This window comes from Perna viridis, chromosome 2 (assembly GCF_037379345.1).
Source record: "Perna viridis isolate PV_CMFRI_1.1 ecotype Kerala chromosome 2, ASM3737934v1, whole genome shotgun sequence".
Classification (NCBI taxonomy): Eukaryota; Metazoa; Mollusca; class Bivalvia; order Mytilida; family Mytilidae; genus Perna; species Perna viridis.
This window is the reverse complement of record NC_142446.1, coordinates 36,757,057-36,780,783: the sequence shown is the minus strand read 5'-3', so window position 1 is coordinate 36,780,783 and position 23,727 is coordinate 36,757,057. Positions and strand designations below refer to the sequence as shown.

The following is a 23,727-nucleotide window of genomic DNA, read 5'->3' as shown; positions in this document are numbered from 1 at the left end:
TCTGTAAACTAATTAAAAGAACACTACTTGTACCTTTGACATTGTTATTTCTTCACACTATTAAATATGTTACCATTGCAATTGAAAATTACCATGGAGTTAATTTCTGATTGATTATTCATACAGAAAAAGCTGCAAAATACCATTTCTGCCTCTGTTTTTTTGGTTCAGACAGATAACTATTTCAATCTACAAATGTAGTCATTCTGTTTTCCACTCCAAAGTATGAATCAAGAGGGAACTATCCTTGTAGTGGATAAAGAAATCTGGCCCAGATAATTATTTTTAGAATATGTGAGGTTTTTTTCATATATGGAGCAGGGAAAAGACAAATTAATTTGCACACTGAACTGAAACAGCTGTACAAAAGGTACTTATATGTTCAGATGTTATAGTGTCTCAGTAAGTTGCTATGGTTTGGGACTATGGAGGCAATTGTTGCTATGGTTTGGGACTATGGAGGCAATTGTTGTTATGGTTTGGGACTATGGAAGCAATTGTTGCTATGGTTTAGGACTATGGAGGCAATTGTTGCTATGGTTTAGGACTATGGAGGCAATTGTTGCTATGGTTTGGGACTATGGAAGCAATTTTTTAATATAAAAAGACGGGAAAGACAAAGATACTAACATGTTCTCCCAAGTCTTCCCTAAGATGCTAGGGTAAATGTATTGTATTGGGGAAGCAATTTTTCACTTCAGAGAAAAAAAAATGTGCTTTCAACTACATGTATCTTTAACTCAGATTTTATAATTGGGGAAAAAGTGTGACTGTATTGAATTCTCTATAACAACTTGCATTATGAAGGATTGATGGGGAAATATTCTTACAACCACAAAAAATAATAATAAAATTGCATTTCGGCTAAAAAGCACCTAATTCACATTGATTAATGCACACGATAATTTCTGAACAGTATGTTGCTAATTCCAAATGAACCACAGATTTGTATTCCATTTTAGTTTTAAATTAAGTAATTTATTACATATAGCATACAAGGTGAGCAATAAGTTCAATCAGTGATAGTAGCTTCATCTCAGGTAAATTACATATCTGAAGCTCATGTGTATATTACTGGTATGTTTCTCTGAATTGCTATGATATACAAATGTATTAGGGGTTGCAATGTTTTAATCCAGGGAATCTAGAAGACAAGGTAACTTACATGTTCAGCGGTAATCTTGCCTCCCTGAGTTGATATAGTATTATATGCAATGAACACGTTATACAAAACAACAGTAACACCATCTGTAAAACAAATGAATGGAATTAGTATCTTTTATCAACATTCATTTAATTTATATGGTACAGATAATTTGGCTAAAACAAAAGGTAAAACAATGTTCTGAAAATAGAATACTTAAAATCTAAAACATAAAAATAAAATGATTCCTGACTGATTACAAAACCATAGAATATAATGAATAATACCCAACACTGTGTAATACTCAACACTGTGTAATGCTCACATGGGAGACGGATTAATATAAGGAAACTTGTTTCCGAATCCCGATTTCTTATTTATGTTTTGTATTCTGTTATGCATTTTCTAATAAAATATGGTTTACACTAATGCTCACATAGAAGAGGTGGAACTTTTCTTCAAAAATTTCAAATTCTAAAAATTTGGAAATCATTGTGATGTTTCTATTCTTGCAATAATAGTAAACTTATAATATTTAATATAAATAAAGGCAGGATTATCTCATTATCACAAATGAAAACTGCACTTTACTTGTAAAATTACAAAACTGAAATACTAAATGGATGCAAAGATTTCTTGATTTACAGTACTTTAGTAGCAGAGTAACAGGAGAACAAAAATTACATTTTTACTGAAAATAAAACAATGATTTACACATGTAAGTATACATTGTAATATCAGAACCACAAATGTTCTAATTGTTATATAAATATTGTTATATTGTACATTTGAAATGTGTATTATTTCATCAGTTATTGTTTTTTATTTCTAATTTACAGAATATTTTTTGTATACTAAAATCGCATAATAATCTTGGCTAAGAAACATATTTATGTGTTATGTCCTATGTAGACCTGCTTAATTATTTGCTACCACAGCAATGTATTTAGTACTTGTTTTATGATCAATATCAGAGAATCACAAAAATAAATAAAATTTTGTCAATTGAAGTAATAAATGACACTAAAGATAGATCTATGAATTTTTAAGTCAATTTCACCATAGAAATCCTCAACAGGTAACAGTGAGCATTTAACATCAAGTAAAAGTTAACTCACCATTTAACAAAGATTCTCCAAAAACCAGGAAATACAAAACTCTATTGACACCAACTTCATTAAAAACAGCTAAAACCTGTAAAATTAAAACAATGAATAGTGCAAGTGATCTCATAAAATAATAACTAACATCAGTTTGATTGAATAATAAAACATACAACACTTAAACAAAGTAATCTCCACTGTAAGCATCAACAATAATTTCTTTCCTTCATAAACCCCTATATTTATGATTCAGAATGATAAAATTACTTTACATCTTATTTTTTTCCAGTTTAGGATGAGTTAGACCATTAAGATACATGGAGATAAACAGATAAGGATTCCTATATACCTACCCCTTACTTTGTACATTGGACGTATACATAACTAGAATAAAACTACTCACGTAAAAATATGATACTACAAATTAAAAGTTTCTATCCCTTTCACAAAGAGTTTGCAGTATTATGCATGTATAAAATTTGTTATGTACCAATATACATGATTAACGCCAACAAAAGAAAGGTAACATTAGTATGTGGACAAGACAAACTTTCTGTGAAATGAATAATAAAACCGCTATAATTAGCATTTTGTATCTTCTATGTAAATGGCTTATTGGCAATCATATGAGTGCTACAAGTGCAGGGGTAAAAAACATTAAAATATGAGTCTGCTGGAAAAGCTGTAAGGATCACAGTAAATTATGAAAACAGAAAAAAAAAGTTGTCCACATGGACAGAAGGTTGTTTTTGACAACAAAAGAACCACAAAGTATAAACCTTTTAAATGTAAGTGAGTGAAGCACTAGAAACTGTGCAGGTTATCTAGTAAAACTAAACACTAGAATCTTACATCACAGGATCTACCTAGTATAAATGTGAATAGACTAATGTCTTACAATGACACACATGACCTACATGTATGTACTAGCAACTGTACATGTGAATGAAATCATAGTAACTGTACATGTGAATGAAATCATAGTAACTGTACATGTGAATGAAATCATAGTAACTGTACATGTGAACTAAATGCTAATGACTTACATATGAACTAAATGATTGTTTGTTTGTTGGGGTTTGATAGTTACCATATACGTGAAATTAATCCTAATAACTGTATATGTGAACTAAATCCTAGTGACTGTGTATGTGAACTAAATCCTTGTGACTGTGTATGTGAACTAAATCCTTGTGACTGTATATGTGTATGTGAACTAAATCCTTGTGACTGTATTTGTGAACTAAATCCTAGTGACTGTGTATGTGAACTAGATCCTAGTGACTGTGTATGTGAACTACATCCTAGTGACTGTGTATATGAACTAAATCCTAATAACTGTGTGTGTGAACTAAACCCTAGTGACTGTACATGTGAACTAAATCCTAGTGACTGTGTATGTGAACTAAATCCTAGTAACTGAGTATGTGAACTAAATCCTAGTGACTGTGTATGTGAAATAAATCCTAATAACTGTATATGTGAACTAAATGATAGTAACTGTCCATGAGAACTAAATCCTAATAACTGTGTATGTGAACTAAATCCTAGTGACTGTATATGTGAACTAAATCCTAATAACTGTATATGTGAACTAAATGATAGTAACTGTATATGTGAACTAAATGATAGTAACTGTATATGTGAACTAAATCCTAATAACTGTATAAGGTATAGGTGAACTAAATTCTACCAATTGCACAAGTTTACTAATTACTATAAACATTTGTATTAGTAACTTGAAAGAGAACTTAATACTAGCATTTCTAATAATGAACTTGAGACTACCAACAATAGAACATGTAGAAGTCATCTAAATACTACCATTGGTATCAAATAACTGTGTAAGTGAACTAAATACTACCATTGGTATCAAATAACTGTGTAAATGAACTAAATACTTGTAACTGTAAAACAAAGCACTTATTATGCTATGATATTTTAGGCAAAGACACAAGGTATTACTATGTATTTGAATTTGGAATTACTTTGGATTTAACGAAGTAAGTAAACAAAAATATTCATGAAACTTACCATACTAAGGGAGGTTAGTCATGCCGTTATGACTATGGGTGGTTAATAAGTTTTACTTGACTTTTGTTATCCAACTAACCTTATCACTTAGCCATACTGGCATGACTAACCCCCTTAATAAGAGTTAGTTTTACAAATTATTTTTTTGTCATTTTTTGAATTCCAAGATAATTCCAAATTCAGACAATACGTTGTTTTGATGAGAAAAAAAAATACACAAGAAAACATTCAAAGCAAGTAATTCTAATAAAATTACATATAAAAGGCACTGTCAAGCAACCACCTTGGAGTACAACCAAGTGTTAAAAAACTAACCACTAATGGCACTATGTCATAAGTGAACTAAATACTAGCAACTTACAGCGACAGGATCTACAGCTACTATAAGTGAACTAAACACTAACAACTGTATTGGTGTAACATCTATGGCTTCCATGGCTCCTGCTTTGTGGAGACCAATAAGACATAAACCTTAAAAAAAAAAAGAAGTCTTAATTCATGAGGCATACATCACATGGACTTGAAGGCATGAATTAGATGATGATTTTTACAGTGTATTATACATGGCAATACACTATGGCCATCGATTGTCAATTTGGAAAAAAAAAGTTAAAACAACATTTAATTACAATTCTTATCCATGTAATGGATCTCACTCATGACTGCAAGTTCCTGTATCATACAAAGGTATACTATTACTTATTAAAATCAATTGTGTCATTCAAACTGAATTCATTTTTAGTTTAAAGAATTAAAAAAAATATTGAATACATTTCAAGTTTTATAATACACATACATGTGTAGTCTGAAAGAAGTTTGAAAACATTTGTCCAATACTGTCAATTTAACTTTGTCTTTACAGCTAGTTGAAATAGACCAGTTCCAATTTCAATACAAAATAAGGTAGGCTAAAGAGTAATTTAAATAGCTCTCTAGGTAGAAACCTGCCCTACAATTTGTTAAATAGACAGCAGTGATTTACCAAATGTTCCCAATGTAATAAATTTTGATAATTCATACTGTGAAATAAATTAAGTAATTTCACTCTTAGACTTTCTCCCATCAAAACATCACAACTTTGATATTAATCCACCAATCGCAAAATTTAAAATTCATGTTGAAAATATCAAAAAATTATGAAGAAAATCTATATAATAAATAGGATAATCAATTGTTTATGGTGAATAACCAACATATGATCACTTGTGCCAAGAAAGCTATGAGATTTAATCTATCCAATTAATTATCCTGTTAGTGTCCTACTTAACCACCAGAGAACACCTGTGATCTTCGGGATACTGTCTTTTAATTTTGAATAGCTGTCAATTATGATGACATTAACCTTAAAATTTGTTCCATAGTTAAAAATTTGCTTTTAAATGTATATCATTATATCATTATCATTATAATAATATTGAACACTGGCAAACGGTGGTGATGGATTATTATTATTCAGTTTAGTGTACAATACACAAAAATCTTGTATGAGTCCTTATTGTGCAGGAAATTTGTATTGGACACATTCCTCCTAAGTTGAGTCCAATACAGATTTTCAGTACAATACGGATGAGTGAAATATTTTCTGTATCATAAACTACACCTTTTGTATAACCTAGACTAGAGGACATAATCCTTATAACAATTATCCAAATTGAACCTATGATCTTAGAACCAGTGAGGGTCTGATTTCTGTCAGACAGGAAATAATCAGTTCCAAATATGGAAGTTTACAATTTGGGGTAATTGAGTTGACAGACAAGTTGTCCCAAGCCTTCAATGATTTAAGATGTCATCAGACATATGATAACAGGGATATTAATTGATAAGGCCCCTCTATAATTATGTCCTCTTACTGGTTACACCTGCCCCATATTATACCATAGACAACACTAAGCATGTAATAGTCTGTTATACAGTGTTGTCTAAACCACTAATTTACTCTTTAAATAAAAAATCTATATTTTTTGGTAAATATCTGACATAATGTCAAATATGAACATTCAAGTAGCAAATTACAGAGGTAACCAATGGTCATGTGACATTAAACTACAATACTGCACAGGGGTAAACATATATCTGGAATACTTTTTGCCGTACAATTAAACGGTTATTGCATGAATAATGGGGAGAATCAACTTTTGCAGTGAATTCATGTATATAACACTACTTCCACAATAGTCCACAATACTGATGTAATACATAAATACATACACAACCACCTAACACAATGAATATTAACATACCTATTGTAGATGCTGCACACAGAGTGCCCTGTAAAAATATTAAAAAACTTTTGTCAGATTCTTAAAGTTGTGTTAAATAATTTATGATATATGAGTAGTGATATTACTGTTATTGATATTCTCTGAACAAATATGAAACTGCATTAACTGGGGTCTATTTTTCAAGTCCATCCAATGATGAACATGGGGATCATCTCTTATGAAAAGTTGCTTAAGTACCTGTCCACCTAAGGATCATGCAGAGGGTTCACATATTTATATTTCAATATGTTGTTAAGTAGCACTCCAAAATGTACCACCAAACCTCGTTGTTTTTCCAAAAAAGATGGTACACCTAGATGCAAATATATAGTTCTTGGTAGAGATTCCTCATACTTTGTAAGAAATAATTCCAAATCATCTTCCAAATATACAGAGGAAGATGTTTACAAAATGCTGGAATTTTTAATTGACAACATACTTGTCCAGTGTGGTGGACAAACAATCGGCATTCCAATGGGAACAAATTGTGCTCCTTTACTTGCTGACCTATTCCTTCACTCTTATGAGGCTGACTTTATAGCTGATCTGATCAGAAAGAAAGAATATCGTTTGGCTAGATCCTTCAATCTCAGTTTCTGCTATATAGATGATGTATTATCTTTAAACAATCCTAATTTCGGGGATTTGATACATCGCATCTACCCAAAAGAACTTGAGATAAAGGATACTACAGACACTGTGAAGTCAGCCTCATATCTTGACCTACACTTGGAAATCGATGGTAAAGGAAAACTATTGACCAAACTTTACGACAAACGTGATGACTTTTCATTCAGCATTGTCAACTTTCCTTTCATCTGTGGCAACATCCCTTCGGCTCCTGCGCATGGAGTGTTCATATCACAACTCATACGTTATGCCAGAGCTTGCCGAAACTACACAGACTTTTTGTATCATGCTAGAACTCTAACAAATAGGCTTCTGGAACAGGGTTATGTTGCTACAAGATTGAAGTCATCACTACAGAAGTTTTGTGGTCGTCATCATGAACTCGTGGATCGTTATGGTGTATCCATCAGCACCATGAAAACTGATTTATTCAACGGGTCATAGTTTTCCTTTCCTCGTTTGTCTACCCCGGACTTGACTTTTTATGAGCAACTCGGCGGGTGTTTCTAGAAAAGCGGAGGACGCTTACCCTACCGGTACACCTGGTCCATGCTCCCAGTTTTTAGTGGAGTCCGAGTTGCTTATTTACTTTTGTTACTTTGTATGTATGATTTTAGTTACTTTATGTTCTTTGTTGTGTATGTCTGTTTTCCATGTCTGGTCTTTGTCCCTGGATTAAATTCTTTTGATTATCGCTATAACTTTGGTTCCCTTGATTTCTCTTCCACCTAAGAATCATGAAGAGTGGTCACATATTTATATTTCAATATGTTGTTAAGATGTTTATTGAGTAATGAACTTCATGTAAGGTTTACTTCATATAATCTTCCACCAAGTAGTGTGAACACAGGTCCTTAGTCAAGATTTAAAAAAGTTCCTGACTTAAATTTTAAGCTGACCATTTTTTTATCAGTTATGAAAGCCTTTTTGCTTGCAGGGGGTCGGGATTCACTGTTACCCCCTGAACCCCCTTGCTACTGGCCTGGTGCAAATTCAATGGATCACACCAGTATTTTTTCAGGGGAAGTAACTCTGATTTTTCCAACACATAATTATAACTTCTTAACTATAAATCAACTTTACAGCATTTTAAGAACAATTTACTTATTGTAGAAATAAATTATAAAATAAACTTACAATTACAGAGAAGATAAGAATACTACCAATATTCTGTAAAAATGTTCTGTCATATAAACTAAAGGCAGCTTCTAAAATAATTCTGAAAATAAACAAAACTGAAAGGATTAAGATACTTAACTGTTCTGCAAGATGTGCTCTGATAACAGATAACCATGATTCATTTTTGATAAAAAAGAATACAGGATTTAATCCTTCAGAACTGTTATTTCAAGGGCAATAACTTCGTTACAGAAAATAAGTTAATAAATAATTTAAGAACATGGTTTTACAGTAGTTCTATTTTCCCAACAAGTTTCAGTGCATATTAATTTATCTAAATGTCTGTACTTTATAGATATTATCCAATGACAGAGAAAAGAAGACAAAAGGTAACTGCTGATTCAAGGGCAGTTACATGTACTTGCTGGTATTGAACAAATTTGAAAATACAATTTTTTTTCAGGCAAACCTGTAACAACACAAAACTCTTCCTCTCTTTATGAAATACTTCAGATATTTTATTCAATTAAACAGATCTTCCAAAATTTCATATTTCAACAAATTATAGAAGGCAAATACTAGAAAAACATTTTTGTCGTAATCTTGATAATATTATCACATAAGATAAGACTAAATATTATCATTATTCAAATAAAACATTCAACTTCAGGGAAACGGGTTGGTTTTCTTTTGATAGAATGACCATAACCCAGAGAATTTTCTTAGGTAAATAACTGGAAATTGAAATGGACATTTAAGCTTCCTATACAACATAGATTCAAATATTTATGTAATAATAGAATGCCTCTTGTCAATTGTCCAGTTAACTACCTAAGGTTTATTATTAGGTAATGTTCATTATATCTAAAAAAAAAAACCATCTTTATCTACTAAAGAATACTATTTTACTCACTGTAAAAACAATATGATCATGTTGCTTTGAAATAGTCCAATTTAGACATTCCCTAATTTGCCAAATAGGTGACTCAATCATTATGAAAATACCGTCTGACAGACAGACATGTCAGACAAAAAATCAGTCAGTCAAACAGGAAGTTTATGACTGCTTGTATATTAGAAAACGGTCAAATTGAGGTTTGGGTCAGACAAATTAGAAATCTATTTCATAACTGGTGTCTGATCTCACTGTGATGACTGAATATGACAGAACTTATTTAGGCTCCATTATACATACGGTGGAAGCAGAAAGTGAAAGAAAGCATCTGGCGTAAAAAATTCTGGTAATGTCTCAGAAACCCCTGTTAACCTGAAACAGATACAAATGATGAAAATTACTAAAGAAAATTGTTTAAATTATACAACAGACAAGGAATATTAATATACATAAGAGAGCTACAGTTTTCAGTTTATTCATATAAAAGCACATAAAATCCTTATGGGATGCAGAAGATTCAGAAGAGATGTTTGCTTATCAAAACCTACTTACATTTTGTATTGTTATCTATTTTTCTATGTTTTAATTCTATTCATTGAGAATAAACACTTGGTTTTTTTCTTACTGTTTTTTTGATAATTGCTTTAAGGTCTTTTTCTATGTACTGCTATATAGAAGCACTTCAAACTATAAGTACTACACTGCTGGGTCATATCAGCCACAATAGGTATGTACTACAGTGCTGGGTCATATCAGGCACAATAGGTATGTACTACAGTGCTGGGTCATATCAGGCACAATAGATATGTACTACAGTGCTGGGTCATATCAGGCACAATAGATATGTACTACAGTGCTGGGTCACATCAGGCACAATAGGTATGTACTACAGTGCTGGGTCATATCAGTTACAATAGGTATGTACTACAGTGCTGGGTCATATCAAGCTAATTTATTGAAGCTTTTTGTTTTTCTTTAGTAAAAGAAGGAAGAATTAATCTCTAGATTATATCTGAACAATAAACAATAATATAATCTCAATTATTCAGGAAGTGAAAATGTGAAAAAAAAATCACAATAAAACACATCCAGGCCTGGGTTTCATAAAAATAATTGGTAAGTGAGACTTTCCTAAAATCCTTGAGTTTTTCCTCTAATCTTCAATTTCAATTGATTTGACTGAACTAGAACTGAGAAAGAATTTGATGAAAATCTCAATTTGAGATTCTTAATGAAACCAGACCCTTAAGCCATTTATTTTTTGTATAAAAAAATGCAATAAAACCTAAAGCACAGATTTTGCATGTTTCTAAGTTTGAACTAAAGAATGTTTAAATTCCACATATCTATTCTATGATATCTCATGTGAAAAAAAATAAGAATATGCTGGTCCTCCATTCTCAAACAAATAAAAAAAAATTAGAACAGTATTCTTATGTGGGCATCTCATCATGTAACAAACATGAAATTGACACATTACATGTCAATTACATTGAACAGCTGATGATATCAAATGACAGATATACAGGATACTTCAACAGCTGAAAGCACTATTCAACAAAAACTGAAACATGCAAATGCATATTTTATTTGCATGATCCATATCTGGCAGAAACTGCTGGATTTAATATGGAAACAATTTATCAAAGATGATCACAAATTAAATGATAAAACAATGACATTAGATATTTTGTAATGTTTAAACAGTCAAACTAGAACTGATTTAGAAATCTTTCTATGGAGTTATGTAACATTTAAGGTTTATAATCACAAATGTTGATGTAACTACAGATGTAAAATGTCAATAAAAATGACAAAGAATTTCAAAACAATTTTCTATAAGAAATCTATTTTAGCAGAATGTTTGAAACATTATATCAAATATGTGACTGAAAAGCCTGTGAGCAAAAATGTCAAATCCTACTTCTAAGAATATGCATGAACTGCAGTTCATACTTATTTGCCCCAAATGAGCCAAGAATTGATCCTAAATGAATTCTGACATCAGAGAAATAATTTTATGTTATATTGTGGCAACCAGAAAATGTAATATTTTCAATAACGGCTTACAGAAGTGTTAATTCATCTGAATAAACAAATAAGTAAAAAGTAGCAACATTAAAAAAAGTAAAAATAAAACTAAATATAAACACAGACAAATAAAACATGTCAATAAAGAATGGAGAATCTTAAATTGCAAAAGATACAGCCCCCCATTCTTTATTAGTACATTTTATCTGTAAACAGCCCCCACTCTTTATAAGTACATTTCATCTGTATATATATTTTTTTGTATTTAGATCTGTTTTTACTTTTTAAATGGAACTAATTTTTACTTATTTATTACTTGTATATATATGGCAAACTAACCCACTTCACAACTGGCATTATATTTAATAAATTCATCAATTCATTTTAACTTGGTAGAACCAATTTGGTGCTATTTGCTTCCAACTTATCTTTTGTTTAAGACAAACTTTTAACTTCTAATTTGATTAAAGGCTTTGCCTATGAGGGACAGAACTATTTTTGACAGTTGGAAATGCATCACTATGTTGCTATATTATCCACGTCTCAAATATCAGGAAATTAGACTTCCTGTCAGATACTATGCGTCTGGATTAAAGGTTCAAACAATTCATCCCTAACAACATACATTCATTTCCAACAGAATGATTTGGAGCTATTCATGTTTCAGAACATCTGTTGACCTGGGATGTCACTAATGCTCTGATCTTAATGATAAACATGTTGATGTTTTGTATATTCTATACACTTAATCTGTGCATGAAGTCAAAGGACACATGCTTTCCACATGCTACTCTTCTCTGTTTTGTTTATAGCATTTAAGCATTAAAGAAATAAGTCCAAATGTTTGAGCTTAATTCTAAAATCGTTAATGAGGAGCTACGGTATTCTAAATCAAAGTATATCTACATACCTAAAGATACCACCAAATAACACACCAATGGCAATTAACAAACTGGAAATAGAAAACAAAACATACAACGTACGTATTATTTAAAAAATGTTCTATTTCAGTCCAGTCAAGGTTGATTTTTTACCATTTTTACTCTACACGATGGTTGATCATTTGATTGATTGATTGGTGTTTAACGCCCAAGCAGCAATATTTCAGCTATATTCAGGCAATGAACATGAAATGGGAGATAAAATGAACATGAAATGATGATGAAATGAAAAATGGGATGGGACACAAGGATAATAGGGTCGACAAATTTTGATTGACACTGGAAATAGGGAGAGGTGGATAAGGTTGAGCAATTTAGCCTCATGTGGTGGAGCCCAATGGTTCCTTCTCTGAGAGAATACCACAGAAGGGTTCTTTTACGTGCGAGGAACATGGCACCTTTCCCAATACTATTCTCCACTATGGTTTGCTGTATTATGGCCTGATGACCCCAGCATGAAGCATGCCAGGGATACCCCATTCCACCACCTGGGACACAGACACACAACCCAGCTGCCCTGTGGGCAGAGCGCCCTAGCCTGGGTTTGGTTCTGAGCACTATTTAGTCACCTCTTACAACAAGCTTAGCTATGCTGTGGGACTATTCTTTTGACATCCGGACCCACACGGGGCCTCTACATGAGCATATACTAGTAGCCTTCAGGTTACAGTTAAGCTGTACTTTAATTTAAGGGGAAACAAATGTTGCTTTACATCATGTCAGAATTCTACTCATTTACTTTCAGTATGGAAAAATTAAAATATTTTTTTCCAATTGTTACACTGAGGGATTGATAAATTGAAGTGTACCTAATTAAGAACTTCTGAACCTAAATTACAAATATTTAGCAGGAAAACTTAATCTGTGAAATTTCTCAGTGGAATTAAAAACTGTTAGATCTAACAGCAATGCTTAAGATAGAATCAAATTATTCAGTGTATGATTGAACAGTACATTAAATAACCATTGTGTAATAAAGATATTGTTCTAGTCTATACTGAAAGCTAGGAAATTTTCTTTTAAGGCTATATTTTTTTCTTAATTCACAGTCATATAATATTCCCAAAAATAACTCTATCACAAAAATGCCCTTGTATGGTTTGTTTAACTTTATGAGATTTAGCTGATGTGTCATTATTTTACACAGGAATTTCCTCGCAAAAATATAAGTTGTTTTTTAAGATAGAATCAAATTATTCAGTGTAAGATCGAACAGTACATTGAATATCTATTCAATAATTGAAAAAAAATTCTTCAAAATTAGTATAAAAAAGCTAAATCTTGATTGAAGTATTTACTGGTAAAGTGTCCTAAGACAAGAGCTTCCCAAGATCCTGAATCGCTCACCTGGTTAAAATTTTGCCTTTCAAGGGCAATAACTCTATCAAGAAGTTACAATTTTGACTCAAGAAGACTTTGGTAGGACTTATAAGGATCATTTCAGCAACTGAAAGTTTCTTTTTATCTATCATAGTTTTCAAGATATGGCTAAAAACTGTGAAAAAAAAACCGTCATTTTTCACCTTTCGAAGGCAATAACTTTTACAAGGAGTTGTCTGAAAACTTTGATGCCACAGAATTTTGTAGGCCTTATGATAAGGATCATTTCAGCAAATGAAAGAATTTAGCTAAACCTAACAGTTTTGGAGATATAATATTAAAAAAACTACTGTCTGACCCCTATGTTCTATTTTTAGAAACAGCAGCCATGTTTTTTGATGGATTAAAAATCCGCACCTCAGTTCTATGCACTATACCCTAAGGTAGTACAAGACAGTTAGGTCATTTCTGAAAATTTGGTCTCATTTTGTTGAAATAAAGCTGTTTTGAGGCAGTCTGCACAGAAATTTCTAGTGTTTTGTCATAAAAAGTGCATAGTTTTGAAATCCTTTGTGTGTGGAGGTTCAAGTCATTTATAAATAATTTAGTGATTATTCTTATAAAATCCAGTAGCCATGGTAACATACTGAAAAAATATGACAGATTTTTTAGTACAACTCAGGGGTGCCTTTCAAAAAATTAACAGCCAAATACTGTTTTATAAAATATCAGTCACTAAGACACTACCACATGATGAAAGCATGCATGGAGTAGGTGGAAAAATGGTACAAATAATAAGACCCTTTTCGATTCATTCTCTCAATTTTGGTCCCAAAAGTTCATGCGAAATAAGGTATTTTGAAAATCTGCCACCTGATGTTGAGGAGAGAACCTAATACGGCAGGGGACTGAAACATTCTGGATACCATTCTTCATTTAAATTACACCTGTTTACCATAACATATATTACATCTGTCTATGTATAAATGCTTATTTACATTTAAAACAATATATCCACCAAATTTCAACTTTCAATTTTAAGTCTTACAAAATTTGACGGGGATAACTTGGTATGCGAAACAGTGCACCTTAATGTAACTGTATAATGCATCCAAAGGAACATTCATTCAAAGGTTGGTTTTAATTGGTCAAGTAGAGTCAGAAGAGGAGAGTTTTGAAAAATTGTTAACAACGCACAAACAGACGCAAACTAAAAATATAGAGCCATCCATCTATTCCCTGAGAAATGCGTTACAATTTCAAAAAAATAAATTTGCATGAAGTTATCTTAAATAAACAACGGTTAACAGAACCAAAAGACGCCCATTAACAACAGGGGCATAACATTTTAAGGCAAAAAAAAAGTTTGAACTTGTATAAAAATAGAAAACATAATGAAAGACTTATATTCTTGGCGAAGTCTGACTGTAGTCTTTTTTGTATATCAGTTTTGGTAGTTGTCTGATGGATCTTTTCTCCATATTTCTGCTTTACTTTATATGAGTCCTCTTAAATCAAGTTTCCTTACCAAGATTCAGGAACTCTGGAAGACAACTTGTCAATATAATGGAAGCCTGGAAATATAAACATATGTTAGTAACTAGAAGAAAGTAATTATGCGGACTCATTGATTGAAGATATAAAAATCTTCACAAATCACAATCTTCTTTTCCACTCACAGAGTTTATTTCAAACAAGACATCTGTGAGCCAATATGTTACCATCAGAACCCTCACTTTAGTGTACAATCAAAATATAAACAGTCAACAGACAGAAAGTTGTAGTCGCACAAGACCAAAATTGAATAAAATGACATGGCACACCCAATATACAGCTTGTGTGAAAATACAATGTGATGGTGAAAATTAGCAATTGCATGGTAAACTGGTACAGAAGACATACAGACAGACAAGTGAAAAACACTATATCCCCTATCCCCTCCTTCAAATGGGGGTATAACAATCTTATTTTGACATGAATGAAATACTTGCATTATCTAATGGATCTTAAAGAAAAATCAATAAACCCACAGTGTCAGATAGATTGATTTCAGAACACACCTTATATTTCTGCACAAAGATATGGAAATTAGCTTTTTTGATTTACCCCCCCCCCCACCTCAATTTGATACAGAAGGTATAGTTATCATGGTGTCTATCCATTGGTTTGTTCATCTGTAGTTTTCTCTAGAACTACTAATCACAACCACTTGATATCTTAACAGAAGATTTCTTTAGATATGCCATGTTATGGGATTCATTTTCAAACATCAACTTACAGTTGATGTCTGTATTTATATTTTGACCACATAAATCCTGCTATGGATGTCCTTTAGAAATCTTTTCTATTAATTTTTCTAATTCTATTACATTTATTTTCTGCAAATTCAGCTAAACATATAAAACTCAGGGCTGACCATCTGTTAAATGGAAATGACTGGTAATATATGGTGATCACAAACCAATAACTTTGCTTTAAAACCTGTCTCCCTTTAAATTACTTTTTCAAGAAGTCTGGGACAGACTATAATAGAACTAAGTCTCTGGTTTCTCCTAAATAGACTTAAGTACCCCTCCGTCTAAAAATCAGGCAAAATGTGTATAAGGTGTGGCACACGAAGAAAAAATACACAGAGATTTTACTGCATTATCCAAGTATTTACACCTCATAACCCAAAGAAATCACTGTCAAAGTGTTTGTCAAGTTTGCCTTTTAAAAATATTTATAGGTCAAATTTAGTTGAAATGCACTATGGAAAAATGGTGGGAAAATTTTCCTGCACTTTTCCTTATATAAGCAGTCAATAAATATCTATGTCACGGATGCTTCAGGATAAATTTAAATAGCTTTTCAATTATTTTCTAGATGTATTGTATATATTTAAGGCAAAAAAGACCAAACAGAAAATTATGACGTGCCACCCATTGCCTGATTTTTACACAGAATGGTAATTAAATGGTTATGAATTGCTGATTCAATTACTTGTCGAAATATTTTTTTTCCAATTAGGCCTGTCAAAAGTCTAGCCCCAAATTGCTGATTTTTAACATCAGAAAAGAAGCAATAAGTGTAGATTGGCAAAAATGCTCAAGCAAGATAATTTGTAGGCAGCTTAACTGATTGTCTGGACAGACAGGTCAATTGATTAGTGCTAAGATTCCAATCTTTAATATTCATATCTTGTACCATGGTTTTGGTGGATGAATTCTTCAGTTTAAACATTATAGTTTTACACAATGTACTGATAGGGAAAATCTTTTTCATCATTTTAAGTGGCATCAAATTTGTCAATCAAAAAATTAAAAGGAGACACATTTAGAAGTAGAAGACATTTAACAGTGTAAATATAGAGTTGAAGTTAAACTTCAACACCTGCCCTATTCTTTAAATGATCTGTCCAAGACAAATTCTGAGAGAATTACTTAAACCAATCGGTCCCTGGCAAAGGCTGTGTGAATAATTAATATCTAAATCATTAAATGTATCAGTCCCTGACAAAGACTGAGTGCATAAAAACTACCTCATTCTTAAATGGATCTGTCCCTGGCAAATTCTGAGTGAATGACTACTGTCTTATTCTTAAATGTATCTGTCACTGACTAAAGCTGAGTGAATAATTACTGCCTAATTTTTAAATGGATCTGTCCCTGACGGAAGCCGGGTGAATAATTACTGCCCAATTCTTAAATGGGTCTGTCCATGACAAAGGCTATGTGAAAAATTACTCTCATTTCTAAATGTGTTTCTGACAAAGGCTAAGTGAATAACTACAGCCTAATTCTTAAATGGATCTGTCCCTGACTTAGGCTAAGTGAATAATTACTGCCTCATTCTTAAATAAACATCCCCTTGATAAAGGCCGACCGAAGATACAGACTACCAAAGTTGTGTGAATATCTAAAAAACCAAAACACTTTTTAGCAAATTTAAAAACCTATTTCAATGGTGTAAAAACATGTAAAAAAAAGTTACAAATCTTCATGTAATCGATTAAAAAGTAAATAAAAATTCAAACCACTGATCAGTAGCCTCAGTTGAAATTGATAAAGTTAAAACTGTCATTATCTTTTCTATCTTTTTTCTTTTACATAAACATAAATTTTTAGCAGAAATGCACAAAACAAAGTTCTTCAAGCCACACTAAAAAAGATGATATCCGTCCAGAATTTCTGTGTTTACCAAGTATTTTAACTTTAAGGAGGTAGACCTTGGGTAAGGGACACAACTCTTACAAATCATTGGAATGTTTTTATTCAGCATTTGACATCAATCTCATATAAGCATCAAAGTTACTTGGACTGATTTCATTCTGTTTCAAATAAAAGCTTGATAAACTTCGGTGAAATTGTATATAATACAAACATATCACTGATTTCAAGAGTTATGTCCCTTACCCTAGGTCTACCTCCTTAATGAAAACAAATAATTCATTCTTGATCTCCAGCTTCAATGTATAGACCGGTAACAAATGTATTAAGAGAAGGTTAGATAATTATTTACATGATTTTGCAAGTCAAATGTTTAATTTCTGTGTCGTATGCCTTTATTTGCAATTCAAAAAGACTAGACAAGTAAATGATGGAATAAATTAATGAACATGCAATTTTAACACTATTTAATCAACTCAGTGATGCTGGTGAAGGAACAAGAGAGTGTTCTCAAGCTTTCAATATGGATTAAGACTCACAATAAACAGTAAGATGAAAATGTAAGTGCATGGTTTTAAAAATCCAATTGGGACAACACATTAGAACCTTGAGAACATCCTCATATCTCACATCAAAACAACACAATATGTGTTAGCCATCACATATAGCTACTGATTCCTGATAATTGAAACAATTACCAGTAAAGCTTGTCATTGGAAGATGGGGGTGGGGTGGGGGGTTGCAACTTAAAACTGTAAAATTGTCAGATTGGAGTATCATTGACGTAAATACAAAATGCAGACCTGTAAGTTTTGCTAAGTTTTATCATAATTCAAATGTTTAGTTTGTGTTTCAGAGACAGTTTTTCTTGATTTATTTTCCCATATAAAATTAAAAGTGTTTAATCATCTTAAAAATTCCAACCATTAAGATACTAGTCCAGTTGTTACAGGTCTGTCTCCAAGAACCAATTTTATATGGTGTAGTTAGTTTCTACTTCTATGATAAAACTACTCCCTCTACCTCATATCTTTCTAAAAGCAACATTTTTCAAATGAAAGAATAAAAAAAACAACCAGAAAGAAAAGTAAGTCTAAGATACTTGTAGTAAGTCACAGAAGAGTTGTCTCCAGAAAGTACAAGAATTTAATATAGATGGACACAGACAATAAAAATATCCAACAATGACATTTGGGCAGGGGTAAATTATTGTCAATACAAACTGAAGCTTGGTTCTTTCCAATAAAAATCAGTCCTAATTTGAGTACATTTATACTTGCTGTGGCTGCAATTGTCTCATAGCTATGCATCAACTTTCAAATACAGATATGTAACTTTTGTAGAGAGAAGTAGCATTCAATTGCAATACAAAGATGTATTCTAATACCAGGAACTTCAAATTCATTCCTGAATTAATTTACAATCTGATTGCTTCTTAACAAAGTTGCCTAGCAACTTAAAGAGGTCTTAAAGGGTAAAGCAATTTTATCAAAACCTTATCTGCTCATAAAGTATTTTCTTCCTTATGATTTACAGCACAATCAATTAAAGATTATATCATCAACTTAGTGTTTGGAACACTTGCAGTTCATGACATAATCTAGATTACTTGACTCAAAAGGAATTAAATTTTTATTTAAAGATTGTGACAGAGTTGTTGATTATATACAATTTAATCAGATGATGTTATATGAAATCTAAAGCTACAGTTTGTATCATTTATATGCTTTGGACTATATACTTAAGTCTGTAAGAAAAGACTTTAATGGAAGCAGGCTGTTAAAACTTAATGAAAACTTGCAAAGTTGAGAAAAAATAATCTATCTGTAGAAATTAAAGGTAGTAGATTCAGATATGCCCAATTTATCATTAAAAAACAGAATTTATGTGTACTTTTGTTTTTCCTTTATAACTGTTATGAAAGATGAAAAAAGGGAAACACTTATATTTTTGTTCAAGTTGTAAGTGTAAACAGGAAAATACCATCTACAAATACAATCACATATGTTTGTGAAAAACATACAATCATCATATGATAATCATTTCATGTGATTACCACATGTTGCAAACCATTGGATTCTCATGTGTAGCATATCTGGGTGCACAGATGTACACATGTACAATGTATTTAAATAATACTTGCAATACTGGTTACCCGGTACCTTAGAAATGCTGTACCAATATATATTGAGGTCATTCTTGACTGGTTTAAATTGGTCAACAAATTTTGGTAGAACTTTTTTCTTACTTTATCAAAATAGATTCTATAAACTTTAATACTGAATTTCTGCTAAGCCCAAATTTCACTGTCACTTTTAATGTTGAAAACATTGTCCTTCAGGGCTTCTGTGTTTCAAGTCAAAATTTCTTATGTAAAAGATATGCATAAATCACTTCCTCTTTGCTTTTGTAAGACTATTAGGTGAAACTATACCTAATTATGGAAATAAAGGAAGCCGTTTGCTTATCAAGAATCATAAGTCTTCTCAAATTACTTTCCAATAAAGACAGACATAAGAAAGTCATAGAAAATCTGTGCCATCATTAATTTGTTATGTAACATATTTGAAACAAGTGAATGGACATTTAAAAATCTAAACATCATTATGCATACATTTGTATACTGCTAGGTCAGAAGATAATTACAGGCTTTAGAAATTTTGAAACATATGCTGAAATTTTCATAAGCATATAATCAATACTGAAAAGATAATTAAGTAGCAATATCATAAATACTATCCTTTAATAACACCCACTACCACAAGAAAAGCTAAGAAGCGGTACGTTCAATTGCCCCAAAACATATAATTTAGACAATTGTCACATACTGCCATGCTACTTATCAGAATAATTACACATGGTAGATTTGTAGCTTTGGGAGAAGTCTTATATATGAACTTTTATGAAAAAAGAGAGAGTTTTTTAGTAATTACTTTTCCAGAGGAAACCTGTATCATCAGGAAAACATAGGGAGCAGTCTATTACTTAACACGGTTATTGGAGTAGACTATATATAAATGATGGAAATACATGAGCTCATGTCTTAATTCTGACAGCATATTCTTGTAAAGGGGGTGTGTTGGGTGTATATCAAATTCTGTTTTGAAATTAAACTTAGTCAAATCAGTATGGATATTGCTTAACATTTAATAAAATGTGTGCTTAATTGGCCAACAAAACCTTTTTGTAGTTATTCCACACATAACATAGACATGTTTAAAGCAGAAATTAGTAAATATGTATTTCAAAGATCATATTTCAATGATACATGTACATGTTTACGTAGGAATCAGATGTTATGTTAACCAGCCTAACTTTTAAAAATGAAACAGACAGACATACAGGCCAAAATTTTGCAACCTTCATGGGCAGAATAATCAAATACTTACCAACTTTACTGAGCCCAGCCAAGAGAACAACAATGGTGAATATCAGAAGCTCTCTCAACTCTTCATATTTAAGCTCAACAATATGCACCCCATGTGACTTTTTATGGTCCTCTGGAGCATGGGTAGTATGATTGTCATATGTTCCATTTACTGTAACATTGTCTGTTGGAGTAGCTACACAGATGAGCACATTCAGAATAAACAACTGTAATAATCTTGCTGACATTCTTGGCAAAGGTATGATTTTGCTGGAAGCTTTACTTGGTACTTTAATGGGAGTTCTGTGTGGTGATTATATGTACATGTATGTCTCCATCAAAGGGTAAACATGTCTGGAAAATAAACCCTTAAATCATAGAGCATATGATGATAATGTTCAGGAGATACAATTAGTTTTCCCATAATTAATAGACAATCACCTAAGGAAAAGCTTTATGTAGTTAACCAGACCATTGAGAAGGGGCAGAGGAAGACACACTGTTTAACTCTATCCATGAAGTTAACTACATTGTACTTTACTCACAGTAAAATGAGTGAAAAAACATAAAAATGCCCATTCTATTCAAAACAATGTAAAAGTCCTTTGTACATGGGTTTGATGGTTCAAAAAAAAAAATAAGTATTACAAGTATTCAGATATATATTTGTTTCTAACCAAGTAAATCTGGCTCTTGTTAATAAATTCATTAATATAAATTAGTAACTCTACAAATATTGGAAACTATACACATGTAGTTGTACCATTATCATCCAACTGTATTTTTTACACTACAATGTCACATATGTATTAACTTTGACGTCTTTGTATATGGATGGAATTTTATCTGTATGCATACAAGTATTTTCAGTTTTAGAAGTAGTTGATTGAGTGGAATCTCAAAATAAAAGTGAAACGATTTTTTATAAATAAGCACATCGATGTAAAACAATTATTCATCTGTCACATAAAGATAGTGTGTGAACAAGATAATACAATTTAGAACAATGTAACATATTGTACATGACATTTTGTTCCAAAGACCTGAAATGATAATCAGTTTTGTATATACATGTATTAACTTGGATAATTCAAGCTATCACCACCTTCGATTCTCTCTGACTCACGAGGTTTGGTACAGAATAAAGGTAGTACTATACGGTTCGGTCAATTCTGAAAATTTGATCTCATTTTGTTGAAATAAAGCTGTTTTGAGGCGGTCCCCACAGAAATTTCAAGTGAGTACATACTTTCTAATCCTTGGTGTGTGGAGGTTCAAGTAATTTATAAGTGATTTAGTGATTACTGTTATAAAATCCAGAAGCCATGGTACTGAAAAAAATATGTACAAATCAAGGGTGCCTTTCCAAAACTAACAGCCAAATACTATGTTTTATAAAATATCGGGTACTTAGACACAAGCACAGGATGAAAGCATGCATGGAGTAGGTGGAAAAAGGGTAAAAATAATAAGACCCTTTTCCATTCATTCTCTCATAATTTTAGTTCCAAAAGTTTGTGCAAAATAAGGTATTTTAAAAATCAGCCAGCTGATGCTGAGGAGAGAACCTAATACAGCAGAAGACCGTAATTCTTCATTTAAATTACACCTGTTACCATAACATATATTACATCTGTCTATGTATAAATTCTGAACTGCATTTAAACAACATATCCACCATATATTAACATTTAATATTAAGTTTTACAAAATGTGACTGGGTCAACTTGGTGTGCGAAACAGTGCGCTTAAATGTAAGTGTATTGTGCACCATAAGGTAACACTAATCAGATCCATAATCAAGGTTTTAATGATTAGTTTTGACTTAAACAGTACAAAAAAGATCTAATTAGTTTCTCGCTCCTATATACAGAAACACCTTTCTCTAATAATGTTGCTGTGTCTAATGAAAATCATTAAAATGACATCATAAAAGTACATGTATACAACATTTTGCATGCATACATTGTATACCTACAATGTTTATATTAATAAATAATATATAATCACCCTATCTTCCTTGGATTGCTGCTATGTAAAACATCCATCAAGCACATCCAATACATTTCAATAGCTGATAGTTCTATTATAAGCACATTCTATGCCCTGTACAATGCACTATGAATTTCACCTCATGAAACTAGTATCATCCTACAAGTAGAATCACAAACCTAATGAAATATTCACAATCAGATCAAGTTCATCCATTTGTTGAATATGATCATTGTAATAAAGGGCTAATATCAAAATATACATGTAGTTCAATAATCAAATTTGAAATGTACCTCAATGGTGGCATTTCTAAAACCTTTGACAAATATCAGTTACAAAAATTTTGTCATGTCAGTCTATATTACCATCCTACAAAAAAATTACAAGCAAGTACATTTAACGCAATCAGTAATTATCAACACCACAACAGATAGAATATTATGTTATCATATTAGTCTATCATCTTCCTACAAAGATAACACAAGCTAATAATTCAATCAGTAAACTCTATGAAAAACACCAAATAAAAAAGACATTGCCACACATTAGAACTTTACCGTAACAGTAAAATAGCATTCTATGACGAGAGAATACAAGTTTTCCAATCAGCTGACAGAAAGATCAATGTAACACTAACAGAATCTTCAATAACTTGTCTAATCATTAAATGTGTTATAACATTGGTAATGGTTAATTAAATAGAAGAATTCATCATGTGTCAAAAATGTCTAAAAAAAAT

The 23,727-nt window shown here is 31.6% G+C and overlaps 1 protein-coding gene across 2 annotated transcripts in view; it reads right to left on the bottom strand.

Moving 5' to 3' along the window:
* LOC148624873 (putative Na(+)/H(+) antiporter nhx-9) overlaps positions 1–23,727 on the bottom strand; it is a 44,218-nt gene that overhangs the window by 17,185 nt on the left and 3,306 nt on the right. For both annotated transcript variants that reach the window (XM_088567921.1, XM_088567920.1), the window contains exons 2-11: positions 23,007–23,147; positions 21,019–21,350; positions 15,010–15,055; positions 12,131–12,172; positions 9,490–9,561; positions 8,313–8,394; positions 6,525–6,552; positions 4,643–4,752; positions 2,263–2,338; positions 1,166–1,248 (exon numbers count right to left, since the gene is read on the bottom strand). In XM_088567921.1, coding sequence (XP_088424047.1) covers positions 1,166–1,248; positions 2,263–2,338; positions 4,643–4,752; positions 6,525–6,552; positions 8,313–8,394; positions 9,490–9,561; positions 12,131–12,172; positions 15,010–15,055; positions 21,019–21,244 — 765 coding nt within the window. In that variant the 5' untranslated portion in view covers positions 21,245–21,350; positions 23,007–23,147. The remainder of the gene's footprint in view (positions 1–1,165; positions 1,249–2,262; positions 2,339–4,642; positions 4,753–6,524; positions 6,553–8,312; positions 8,395–9,489; positions 9,562–12,130; positions 12,173–15,009; positions 15,056–21,018; positions 21,351–23,006; positions 23,148–23,727) is intronic.